This window comes from Filicampus tigris, chromosome 5, assembly GCF_054856515.1.
Source record: "Filicampus tigris isolate MCC_2025a chromosome 5, RoL_Ftig_1.0, whole genome shotgun sequence".
Classification (NCBI taxonomy): Eukaryota; Metazoa; Chordata; class Actinopteri; order Syngnathiformes; family Syngnathidae; genus Filicampus; species Filicampus tigris.
Window position 1 is genome coordinate 3,324,936 of NC_141221.1, and position 11,710 is coordinate 3,336,645.

At 40.9% G+C, this 11,710-nt stretch overlaps 2 protein-coding genes across 3 annotated transcripts; one reads left to right on the forward strand and one right to left on the reverse strand.

The window, feature by feature from the left end:
• Window positions 1-684: 684 nt before the first annotated feature.
• tchp (trichoplein, keratin filament binding) lies at window positions 685-5,567 on the reverse strand. Of its 2 annotated transcripts, XM_086031793.1 has the most exons (12): window positions 5,440-5,567; window positions 4,978-5,172; window positions 4,243-4,438; window positions 4,104-4,160; window positions 3,695-3,862; window positions 3,483-3,595; window positions 3,341-3,407; window positions 2,092-2,264; window positions 1,479-1,560; window positions 1,193-1,378; window positions 972-1,100; window positions 685-870 (listed from the first exon to the last, which is right to left on the reverse strand). In XM_086031793.1, exons 2-12 carry the CDS (start codon window positions 5,166-5,168, stop codon window positions 838-840), a joined length of 1,395 nt encoding a protein of 464 aa, XP_085887919.1. In that variant the 5' UTR covers window positions 5,169-5,172; window positions 5,440-5,567; the 3' UTR covers window positions 685-837. The 2 variants fall into 2 exon arrangements, with proteins under 2 accessions (XP_085887919.1, XP_085887920.1); XM_086031794.1 differs by lacking the exon at window positions 3,695-3,862.
• gltpa (glycolipid transfer protein a) lies at window positions 5,114-11,208 on the forward strand. The gene is made up of 5 exons (XM_086031795.1): window positions 5,114-6,518; window positions 7,798-7,856; window positions 9,252-9,385; window positions 9,722-9,872; window positions 10,612-11,208. Exons 1-5 carry the CDS (start codon window positions 6,416-6,418, stop codon window positions 10,792-10,794), a joined length of 630 nt encoding a protein of 209 aa, XP_085887921.1. The 5' UTR covers window positions 5,114-6,415; the 3' UTR covers window positions 10,795-11,208.
• The last annotated feature ends 502 nt before the right edge of the window (window positions 11,209-11,710 follow it).

An 11,710-nucleotide genomic window follows, 5' to 3' on the forward strand; every position in this document is an offset into this window, starting at 1 on the left:
GGGCCACCCTTAGACTTCACCGAATCGCACCTCTTTGGTGGTTGCGCACCAATTTCCCGGTGACGCATGGTGGGTGTGTCAAAAGTCTGGATGGGAGAATCGACGCAAATTGAAAGTGTGCAAGCCAGGCATCTAAAAAAAAAAAAAAACAGACCCAAGCACGAATGGGTGAATATGCCCCCAAATGCACAATGTTGGAATTGTGTTAAGCTGAATACCTTTTGTTGCTTCTTTTCCATTCTAATTGAGACATACTTGTGCAGCTTCACAATACAAACGCTTGTGGAAAGGAAAGGCAAATTTTCCTGCTTTGCCCTCCCGTGTAGCCAGTGCATTTGTCGCTTGTGTGGTCCACCATTAGCAAGATGACAAGAAAATGTTTCTTTTCACCATGATGCAGTCTGTGTGCCACAACAGCGTTGGTTGGCATTGTTACATAAGTCGACGTGTTTTGCGCTCTGATCTGTTTTGTGTGCAACATTATCAGATTGACTTGTCCATGTCTTGTTTCCTGATTGTTCATCACAACGTAATGTTACTGAATGGAGTGAGTGCAGGGATGTTCTGTACTGTATATGATGCAGCTGTTTGAGTTGCACTTTGGAAAAAAATAATTTTCTAAATAAAAACTTAATTTATTTAAAATGTACATTCGGATGTTTCCGCTTCATAGACAACGCTGGATTTATGGAACAATTTATTTATTAAAATTAATTCTACAAATTGAATGTACAAAATATACTCTTGAACACTTAGACGTGACAAAGATGGCACACAGGCCTTTTCGTTAGGCACTGACCGTGATTAAAATAGAGAACACTATTGTTTTGATGTCGCTCATGTCCACGCTACTCGAGGCTTGCTGGACACCTGAAATGGAGAAAAAAAAAAAAAAAAAAAGTTTAGTCGCTCTTTACATTTAAGAGTTGAACGTTTCCTGCCAGAGCTTGTTCACTGAATTGTGATCTTACCTTCGTCTGGTATGCGTTATTGATTACTCTTTGCTTTAGCGCCTCCTCCTGGATGAGATGAGCATCCATCTCCTGCAGTTCCTCTATCCTGCACTGCTCCTCCCACTGCTCTTGGAGCTGCTGCTCCTCCTGCAGTACGCACATGCAAACTGCATTACATCGCTAAATGGAACCAGTACACACAGTTTCTTCATTCAAAAGTTCATTCGGCGATCCAAAACCTGAGCACCAGTCGCTTGCACTTGTTCTTTCCTACGGCCCTGCTTTGCTTCCCTCGCCTGGCGTCTCAGCTCTTTCTCCAGCTCCAGCTCCTGGATCAGTTCCTCTCGTCTCCTCAGGGACTCTAATTGCGCCTCGCGATTTTTCCGCATTTTCAGCTCCAGCTGCTGCCGCCTCCCCACAAGCACCTTTTACAAGGCGAATGCAACAATTCTCATATAGCTTTTTATTGTTTTCATGTTTGGCTATGGCTGTGAGATATCGTGATATCAAATGCACTTGTGCTACCTCGTGCATGAGTAGTTCTCTGGCTTTTCTCTCCCTTTCCCATGTTGCTTCTCGTTTCTCCCATACACGTTGCGCTTCCTCTCTGAATTGGAAGGTACATACACATACATAAAAATTTGATAACCCACCAAAAAAAAATTAACTCCGATTTATTTACTTCCTATAACAGTTGACCTCTGCTCACTGTACAGCCAAACTTAGAGGAGAGTCACTACCACCAAAACTGACTTTTACGTGGTTTTACTTTAAAAAGTTGCTCGGCGGCTCATTGAAGAAATCCAAAGTAATTCACACATTTTGCAAAGCCAAATTCAAATACCATATTAGTTGTACGTCTTTGCTGTATCTTTCAACTGTTGCCTTTTACAGGAAAAGAATCGTTCAAGGATCAAAGAAAGCTATTGGAACAGTCTTTGAATCAAAATATACTAATTCCAAGATTTTATTCAAGTAAATATCGGTTCCGAGCTTCGTAAAAATTGTAGTTGAAAAATACGATGAACCACAATCAATTATGGAACATTTTGCGATTAATTAGTTAAAAAAAAAAAGTTTAATCGCTCGGCAAGAAGCAAAGTCTCTTTTGGGGAGCAGACTGAAAGTTGTTACTCACCTGTTTAGGAAGTCCAACTCGGACAGCCGCTCTCTCTCCAGCTCAAGCTGCTCTTCAATCACACGATTCATCCAGGCAGCATCGGCGAAGACCCGTTCTCTTCGTGGCCCCTCCATCCTAACTTTCTCTTGCTCTCCTTTCAGCAAGGCTGCCAGGATTTTATGGTCAGACTCCTGCAGGGCACGAAGGCATACACACACCGACACTTTTCAAGTACAGCTTCATGATTGAATCCATGACCATTTCCATAAATAAGATATATATTAGATATTATTAGGCCTACTCATGTTGCAGTACAAGACCTTGTTGCAAGTGCAACTAAGCCATGTCTGCCATTTATCGGTGAATATTATAACAGAAAATTATACAGTAGAACCTAGCACGATCATTTTGGTAATAATTGAAATAACGACCAAAACAAAATGTTTCAATGTAAAAACTATAAAGACAAATACATTTCTTTGAAACTCTACGTAAGTTCCTTTTTGGCCACACATTCAAGTATGATTCCCTTGTGTAAACAAAAAAGTGCTTTGGATATAAGTGCATATTAATACTCGTTTTTATGATTGTCAATTTTGTAAACGTGGAGTGTAATAATTGCAACTGAATTTCGATTAATTGCAAATCCCTAATGGAACCCTGCAGTTTTTCCTCCCAATTCATTTCAATTGTCGTCAACTTGTAAGCGGATTTTCGGTATTTACATGCTGATTCCCGGCGAATAGTGAAAATCTGCGCATCATTGAGGCCCACTGAAATGCACTGGAAGAAAAACGAGGAAAAAATGAATAAAATTGTCAAAAACTGATCATCAGAATTGTTGATTTGTACACATACATTATGTGCATGCCTGGCTGTAGGCTGTTTTCTACACTCTATTGTATGTTTGAAGACGTTTGTGTTTGAATTGCTCTTATAGTGTTTGGGGATCATAGTGGTATATTTATGGTTCAAACTATTACAGAGGCAATTACAATCAAGGGCACATCAACTATTAGCAAAATTCGCTTTTTGCGGTTGGGCTCAGTCCCTGTTCACCGCGGATTTCTGAACGTCTATTTTTTTCTCAGCCGTCAACCGTTGTGTGCTAGACCCTACAGTGTGATTAACATCTATAGGAAAGAATCTTTATCTTTTCTCATTGGGAGCAGCTCAAAAATTAAAAATATCTATTCAAGTGCAAATTATTAGGTTTTTAATAAGGCTTCCAAAATACAACTTGGTAAGCGACAATTGAAAGACTCACCAACTCTTCCTGCACCTGCTGGGCTCGCCTCCGAAGCTGAGCTCTATATTGTCGGATCAGGAAATGCCTAATTGGAGAAATATTCAAAGATCTTGGTTCCGCCACCAGCCGGAATGTCGCTGCGCCGAAGCGCTTTCCTTACCGCATTTCAGCCTTCTTGCGCCTTTCCTCAAATTTTCTCCGCTCTACCTCCATCTTGTCCAGCTCCCACAGCTTGACCTGCAAAGCTTCTTCTTCCTTCTTTAGACAAGTTGCCTTGCCCAGAAAAAAAACAAAAACAAAACAAAAAAAGATTTTAACTTTAATTCGTACATTTTTTTCCCTCAAGACCTACTTTTGTAGATTTCTGACTACCTCTTCTTCCATCAACCTCACTTCTTCCATTTTTTGGTGAAGTTGTGCTCTCTCACACTCTTCAAGTTTCCTGTTTTCATCTGCCCGTTTGATCTTCTCTCGGTCTTCCCTTTGGGCCCTCTCGCATTCTTTTTGAAAGTGACACATCTCCCGTGCCTCCACTTCTTGCTGCACGTTTGAACAAATGAAAACTTCAACTACGTTAGGAGCATGGGCATGAGAACAAATTACATTTGAAACTGAGCTCACAAATAAGAAAATGGATGGCATGACTATCTTTCTGGCTTTCCTACTTGTTTCCTTTCAGATATTGGTGCTAGCTTTGTTTATCATAGCCAGAGGCACGAGCATTGTCCAATTTACAGTCAATAAAATGTAGTTTTGCTTTTCTCCAAATCAAATTGGCTACCTGTTGCAATTCAGGGTTGCTTCTCTTACGGTGTTCCTTCAGAAGCTCCTGTGCGAGCTAGCGAATACAAGACAATAACGATAATAAGCATAACACACAGGCAGAAAGGAAATACGCTTCTAATAACTGACTTGATTACCTTTTTACTCCTCTCATCTCTTGACGAGTGCTGCACATCTGTTTTTTTCACCATTACACTATGAGATACCATCAGATCCAGCTCTGTGTCCAGTTGCTTCTGCTCCTCTTCAAGCATGCGCTTGAGTCGCATCCTGCGCTGTTCCAGACTGTTAATTTTGTCATCCTCCAGCTTCTGTTTACAATATGCTGCCATGCTGGAAAAGCATGTTTGTAAAAAATGGACTCATATAAGATGCACTATATTGAAATAGTGGGAGAACATGTCATCAATCAATCCCATTTTTTTTTTTAATAACGCTTATCAGCAGCTAGCTTCGGGGTAGAATCTCAGGACACATACCATATAATCATTCAGATATCGAAATAAAAAAATTACAAATTCTCTAGCATATACTGCATATATTATTGGAATGTTGGCGGAAGCTGGAGTACCTAGAAAAAAAACTCTGATGACACACCTCTAATTTAATAATTAACCAATCAGTGGCTTGGTTAATAAAGAAAAAATGCACTAGCTTTCTCAAAGATTAGACAGATCAGCCGCTAAAATGAACATGACAAGAAATATGCTGATTTTCTTTTTTTGGGGGGGGGGACAAAAACATGTCACAGACATGTGACAGCGAACCTTTTTAAATTGGTAGTGGGGCTGGGGTGCTTAGTATGGCTTCTTCATATACTGTAAATTTCAAAGTAATAGTACAAGTAATGACATTTATTGTGTGATGCCTACCTATGCTCGAAGGAGTGCCGGGAGGTCCACTCGGAGTGGAAATGGTTGCGGACACTCTGGTCCCTGAAATACTTCGCATCGAGGGCCAACTGCTCCCGCCTCCGACACTGTTGCTCCTTCTTCCAGGCCAGCTGTATGCCAAGCGACCGTGGCCGATAGGGCACATATGTGGAGAGGGTCGGCAGAGCCATGGACCTGCGAAGACACACTGTTTAAACGACAAATGCGCAGCTACAGCCTAACTTTCCTCGCTCCATCTACGTGACGTAGTAGCTTCTGTTTTGCTTGCAAACGCATCCCAACAGACGACCGTTAGCTTAGCACATAATTCGCTAAACACATGAAAAATAATTTTATTTAAAATTTGGCTCTGAAAGGTTCGGCGGTATGCATTCTCTCTTGGGTTCAGTTTAACCATAGTTTTGTGTTAAAACACCAAAACATTCAAAAAGTGCATTATACCGGAGTCATCCGTGGTTACCGCCGTTAGATTGTAGTTCCACTTCCTGGTTACTCGCCCACACGCGAATACGGAAAGTCGGGGAGACCAAATGGTCAGCGCTTACTGTTACTTTCTTTAACTTTCCTGTGAGGACTTGAATTTTTTACCACTGCTTGCGTGGGCTTCCTCCCACGCCCCAGTATGCAAGGTTAATTGAAGACACTAACTTACTGGTGTCAAAACCGAGGTCTGCAGGCCATATACAGCCAACCACATATATTTTTTTGTGGTCCACAAGTCATGATTATCACATCATGTGTTTTTTGTTTTGTTTTTATATTACCCTAAAATCGGTGCAAAAATGGCAGTTTCTTGGTCTTCACTTTATACAGACATTACAAGCAGAGGTGGGCATTCTGTCCCGGACTGACGCCCATTTTCGGAACAGAGGATGTTGTTTTTTTTTGTTTTTGTTTTTTTTAAAGTCCGGGCTATAGCACGGCTGACCTGTTTTCTGAACCTGAGCCCTGATTTGTCGTTGTGAGCACTTGTGATGTCATTTTCAGTCGACAGAAGACAAAATGGTCGCCCCCGGAGATGGCTAAAAACGAGTGCATTTTGCTGCTCAACTTATATTCCACAAATGCAAAATTAATCAGAATGCTGTGTTTCAACTAGAGGGCCTGCTGGGAACATAATCTTGAAAAAAAATATGTTTGGTTTGGCTTCCGCTTTAAGTGAGAATTTTACAAGGAATTAGTCATTCAAATCGTCAAACGTTATCAACAACACTTGATCCCGACTTTCCTCTTTTTCAAACCAGCGCCGTTGTTCAGCACACCACCGTCCATTGTTTGCATTATCGGTTGATCGCGAGTGTGTGTGTCTGCGTGTGCGAGTGTGTGCGTGTCACCCAGTCTCGTGGAGGTCACTGTAAGTCTATCAGTCTATTAGCATCACCTCTGAGTGGACAAGCGACTGTGCGGACAAGACACCATGGCCCTGCTACTGGAGCACCAGTTCAGAGCACTGCCAGCAGACAGACAAGTGGAAACCAGACCTTTTCTCGAGGCTGCGTCCTACCTTCCACCTTTCTTTGGTATGTATGTTATCATGCAGGTAGCTTCGGTATCATTTGATATCAGCAAATTTTTCTCGAGTCTGTACCCAAATTTTTTTTAAAAATCCTTTTTTATGTTTAGGATTTTTACATACTGTACTGATCATTCATTTTGACAGTGCAATTTTAAAAAAGTACTTTTGCATTTAAGTGCTTCTGACTGTTTGAAATAAAATTAAAAAATTAAAAAAAAAAAAAGATCTACAGGTAAGTGCTTGCCTTGTCCAGTGGTTGCAATTAAACAGGCTTGTTCTTCTCAAACAAATTCTTTGGATCACCTTTCTCTTCATCAAGCTGTCTCCAATTGTTTTATCATGCATAATTTAATTCCCTGCCCTGGATGTGAAGTTGTGAAAATGATTAGTATGGTGTTGGGTTCCACTTGCCCTTTCACGGGCGCCAGGGCATCTTTGTGCCACTTCATTCTGTATTCATATGCCAAAAGGTTCTCTATGGAATGTGCTATGTGAAACCTTTCAGAGGACCAAATCTGATGTTAATATTGAACACTCTCCTTCTTGTCCCTCATTGTTTTTTCTTAAATCTTTTGGCCATGACCCCTTACTGGCCCACTCAGCCATGAAATGAGGATGTCACTGGCATTGTCTGGTACTCACTTTCTCATTTGTTTTTGAGAAAGTTTACTGGCAACGTTTGGGTTCCTGCTCAAGGATGGGGCATTTGGGACAAATTCTGCTTTTTCGTTCATTCCTGTGCTTTTTCTTTTATTTTTTATACGTGTCAATTTTCAAAATTGATCTGGACCTTGCTGAGTTATTGGAAAAATGAAGTAAAAATTCTGCTGTATTTCCCAAACAAGCTATGCCCACATGAGCAGGAAGGAATTATTGACAGGGACTGAAAGTTGCCTGTAAGTTGAGCAAGCGCCACGTTGGTCCACATGTCTCATTGTTCACTTTCCTGACACCAAATACTCCACTCGTCTGGTAGCCTAATTAAAGAACAACTAATGATAATACTGTACTAATGGGCCTATGAAAAAAGACACTATAACGGCTCCATGCTGGGCTTGTTATAAGGATAAACCCCTGAGGTAAATCATTCGACTGTTGATGGCTCCATAAAATATTTCTTACTTGGTAAGCGACACATTTAAAAACTTTATCCTGGTTGTTCAATGAAATGTGGATAAATAGCACACAACTTGATATTGAATATTCTCTTGTCATATTTTGGAATGAACGAATGCAAATTGCAAGTTCAGTTCTCTAAACCTCTCTATACAATGTGTCCCCAGACTGCCTTGGCCCGACTATCTTTGCACCCATCAAGTCTGACTTATTCGCGAATATTACAGTAAGTACAAGTAAATGTACCGGTAAGCAAAGAAATCTATTCAACTCTACTGTATTTCCGCTACGCTCGTACAATTTGGCAGGGAGTCAAATTTGAGTTTTGCTTACTTTTCTGCTTTGGATTAAAGAAGATACATAATGTAATGCCCTCGCATGTGGTCAAGGACGGCACAGTTGCTGATGCATTTCAGTCGCTTTATTACCGCCAGTGGTAACAGAACGCACATCATCAAGCTTTCGGCGATAACTCACATGCAAGCACACACACACACAAACTTGCACACACACACACACACACACAAACTCCCTGACTTGCCCTAATATGGCCTATACTCAGATCCAGCGGTAGTACAATACATACATACATTAATACTTAAATAGTACACACATACACATGCATTGTAGGGATGCACAGAAACCTGTATTGGTATCAACACCAAAACCAGTATCGATACTGGTATCGGTATTGGTAGCAGATACAGTACATCTGTACTCATACTCCAATACTATGAAACTGATACCACTTTACGAGACTAACAAGGGCGGCTCTATTTTCGTAGCCCAGCGTAAATCTAACGCAAAGCGCGGTCTAATTGTGCGCACGGGTCGAGTTTTTGTCCTTTAGGTATTTTCACGGACGAGTGCAGTCAAAAACGGGCACCTGCGCCGTTATGGACGTGGGGACCGCCGACTAGCTTCCTGGCCAATGCAAGCGGCTCCTCTCATTCCCTTTCAAGTCAGATGTGCGAGATGCACACAGCCTTTGACATTGCCAAAGCAGACACATGCGGATCGTATAGCGCGCAAAGTAGGTTTGTAAGGAACTGCAAGCAGACCTCCACGGGTGAATGATGTCAAGTTGTCCAGGGCGATCACAGATCACCACTGAGAAGTGGCCACTTGGAGACTGTCGTCCAATCCAATCCTTTACGTCCATGTGTCACACTCGTGTGTGCGAATCACAAATATGAAAGTTAGTAGAACGTCACACCTTAGCCACCTCTGTGTATTATTTTGCATTATACCAACAGCATATCGTCACTGTCGGGCCGGAAACCTCATCTGTCCAAATTTGGTCAGTTTCATATTTTTTCACAAATTGATACTATTGGTCAGTCCCCATGTGGGTCTGTTATTTTTACAAATGAGTGAAAATGATTGTTTTCACAAATTGGTGAAAATAACAGTTATGTATTTCAATTCAAAGTGTTCAAAAGGGCTACCTGTCTTTGACGACGCAATGTTAATGCTAATGGCTCAACAAACAGTGCTTTTTTTGTTCTCTAAAAAAATGATGGTTTTGGAGATAAGAGGAATCCGCCTGACAGCGACAATACTGTGTATTTGTCACATCACAACAAAATAAGAGACTGTATATTTGTGGTCAAATGTTTAGAAAATCAAAGCAGTCTACGACACCAACCCAGGACGCTTCAGGACCCTTCAACAGATTTTGGAGGTTGAGAAGGAAATGTATGGGTCACAATGGCCCAAAGTTGGAGCCACCTTGGCACTCATGTGGCTTAAAAGGTTTGTATGTGTAAATCACGTGTGTATGTGACACACACATATGCAGAGTTGGGCACTTCACCCTTTTTTTGCCGGTCCGTCCTCTGTCCTCCATCCTCCGTCCGCGACCTGGGTACCCTTCCATCCTCGTCCCACTGTCCTTATTGGGAAAAATGATCATCCTCCGACCCCGTCCGTCCTCGTCCTTTTAAAGCGCTCCCGTCCTTGCTTTGTCCGTCCTCCGTCCCACCGTCCACAAAATGGGCGTCCGTCCGGGACGGAATGCCCACCTCTGCACATCTGTGTACTGTAATGCTTCAAATGTAGTGCGCTCATAATCTTCTTACATATCTCAAGGGCTCTACGCTTTATCCAAGTGTTCCTTCAAAGCCTGCTGGACGGTGAAAAGGATGAAAACAACCCAAACCTCATTCGAGTCAATGTGACCAAAGCGTATGAATTGACGTTGAAGCGTTATCATAGTTGGTGGCTTCAACAACTTTTCAGGGTGAGTTCTGACACGTTTTATGAGCTATACAATCACAGGCTGTAAAAGCAGGAACAGTACATGTGCACAGTCTATCCATACATTGATTTTCTAAAGCCCTTCTACACATTCGGGTCATGGCTGAGTTGAAGCCTATCCTTGCCTATCCTTGGTGACAATCGGATTAACACCTCTCGATAATTCAGAGTGTTCATTTTGCATGGCTTCGGTTGTAATCAAAGTATGTGGAGAAAACCCACGCAAGCATGAGAGAACTTGTAAAGTCCACACAGGAGGACCTGAGTTGAAATTTGAACCAGGAAGGGAGCTTTCAACTAGTGCACAGACTATTGAAATCCAATACGTTCTATAGAGAGTTTTTTAAAATTTTTTTTTTGTTATCAAGAGTGATGCCTTTGCACTAATAATAATGTTCAATTTTGCTATCACCACAGGTGCACTGTGTTTCACATTTTTAGCTTTCAACTTGAGCTTCGGCACATGAGAATGGCAAAATAATTAGGAACACCTGTAGGCGGTTCTACTCCGTTGCAAACTACAACCCCAAAAATAAACATTGTCAAGTTAATGATGCTAACACTGCGATTTGTTTTTTTTCTTTTAACTTAACTCGTGTCGTATCTTGTTAGGTGCATCAAGATAAATTTTGCATGCTGGCTAACGTTGTGTTGGTTGAGAGCAGATGGATGCATGATCAGTGTTCTGTTGGAATCGAATTAACATTTGCGTTTGGTTTTAGGCAGCTCTGTTTGCTGCCCCATACAGATCGGACTTCCTGAAGGCGCTCTCCAAAGGTCGCGAAGTCAAGGAAGAGGAATGTCTGGAAAAAGTAAAAAAATTCCTGATCAATTTCTCTGCCACAGTCGATGCTATTCATGAGCTGTATAATAAAATGAATGCCGATATAGACTACAGAGTTTGAGTGCAAAACAACCCATTGTCCTTCTCTGATGTGCTTTGTTTACACTTATACGGCCTTCAGCAACTTCACGTGATACAAATGTGCTATCTGTGCACTTATGCTATCATTCTATTCTTTGTACTGCACACAGTTTACATAATGGTAGGCTCTAAATGTATTACCCACATGACTTGCAATGCCTGAATTATTCTGAATGTTTTAATGGTGTTATTGATTGTGGGCATGTCCACTCATATACAGTATAATATGAAATGTCTATGGTAAATATACGCAACATGGATATTCATGTACCCATCTGTGTACTTTAGTGTTACTCACAACCTGTATGCAAATGAGCATTCTGTAGTCTTTCAAAGTTTTTCTCTTCACATCTTAGTAAATCCCCAAAGCCTCAAATTGCTACTGTACATGAATTGAAACTTGTTTGTAGCATGCACATGTTGTTACATGTTAAACATGTTTTAAATCTATAGCATGCCAGATCATGCTATAGATTTGCATAACATGTGTACTGTGTACAAAGTACAATAAACAAATATGCAACATTTGATTTGTTTTTCTGTGTCCATTTCACCTTTGTGGGTTATTATTTAACATCTATACAGTTTAATCTATTGGTGACCTCTTTAATCTTTTCTTGTCCTTTCATTAGATTGAAAACATGAAATTGACTGTAATTGTGTACAAATGACTGAAGAATGACAAATCATGTAAAGTAATGAAGTACAAATATATTGTTACTGTACTTAATCAGATCATTGAAGTAGCTGTACCGAGTACTGTATTTCATTGGACAATGACTTTTACAGAACACCTAACATTTGAAAACAGATGTCAGTCCGTGGATCACCAACTTTTTTGAAAGTGAGAGGGGCACTTTAATGTGAAGGCTTAGCAGTTGAAATATATGTCATTA

Coding starts and splice junctions, on each gene's coding strand:
- tchp (XM_086031793.1), bottom strand. CDS start 5,168: ATGGCTCTGCCGACCCTCTCCACATATGTGCCCTATCGGCCACGGTCG. Junction 1,561..2,091: donor GAGTTGGACTTCCTAAACAG/GTGAGTAACAAC, acceptor CTTCCAATTCAG/AGAGGAAGCGCAACGTGTAT. Junction 871..971: donor ATAACGCATACCAGACGAAG/GTAAGATCACAA, acceptor TCTCCATTTCAG/GTGTCCAGCAAGCCTCGAGT.
- gltpa (XM_086031795.1), top strand. CDS start 6,416: ATGGCCCTGCTACTGGAGCACCAGTTCAGAGCACTGCCAGCAGACAGA. Junction 6,519..7,797: donor CTACCTTCCACCTTTCTTTG/GTATGTATGTTA, acceptor ATGTGTCCCCAG/ACTGCCTTGGCCCGACTATC. Junction 7,857..9,251: donor ACTTATTCGCGAATATTACA/GTAAGTACAAGT, acceptor TCAAATGTTTAG/AAAATCAAAGCAGTCTACGA.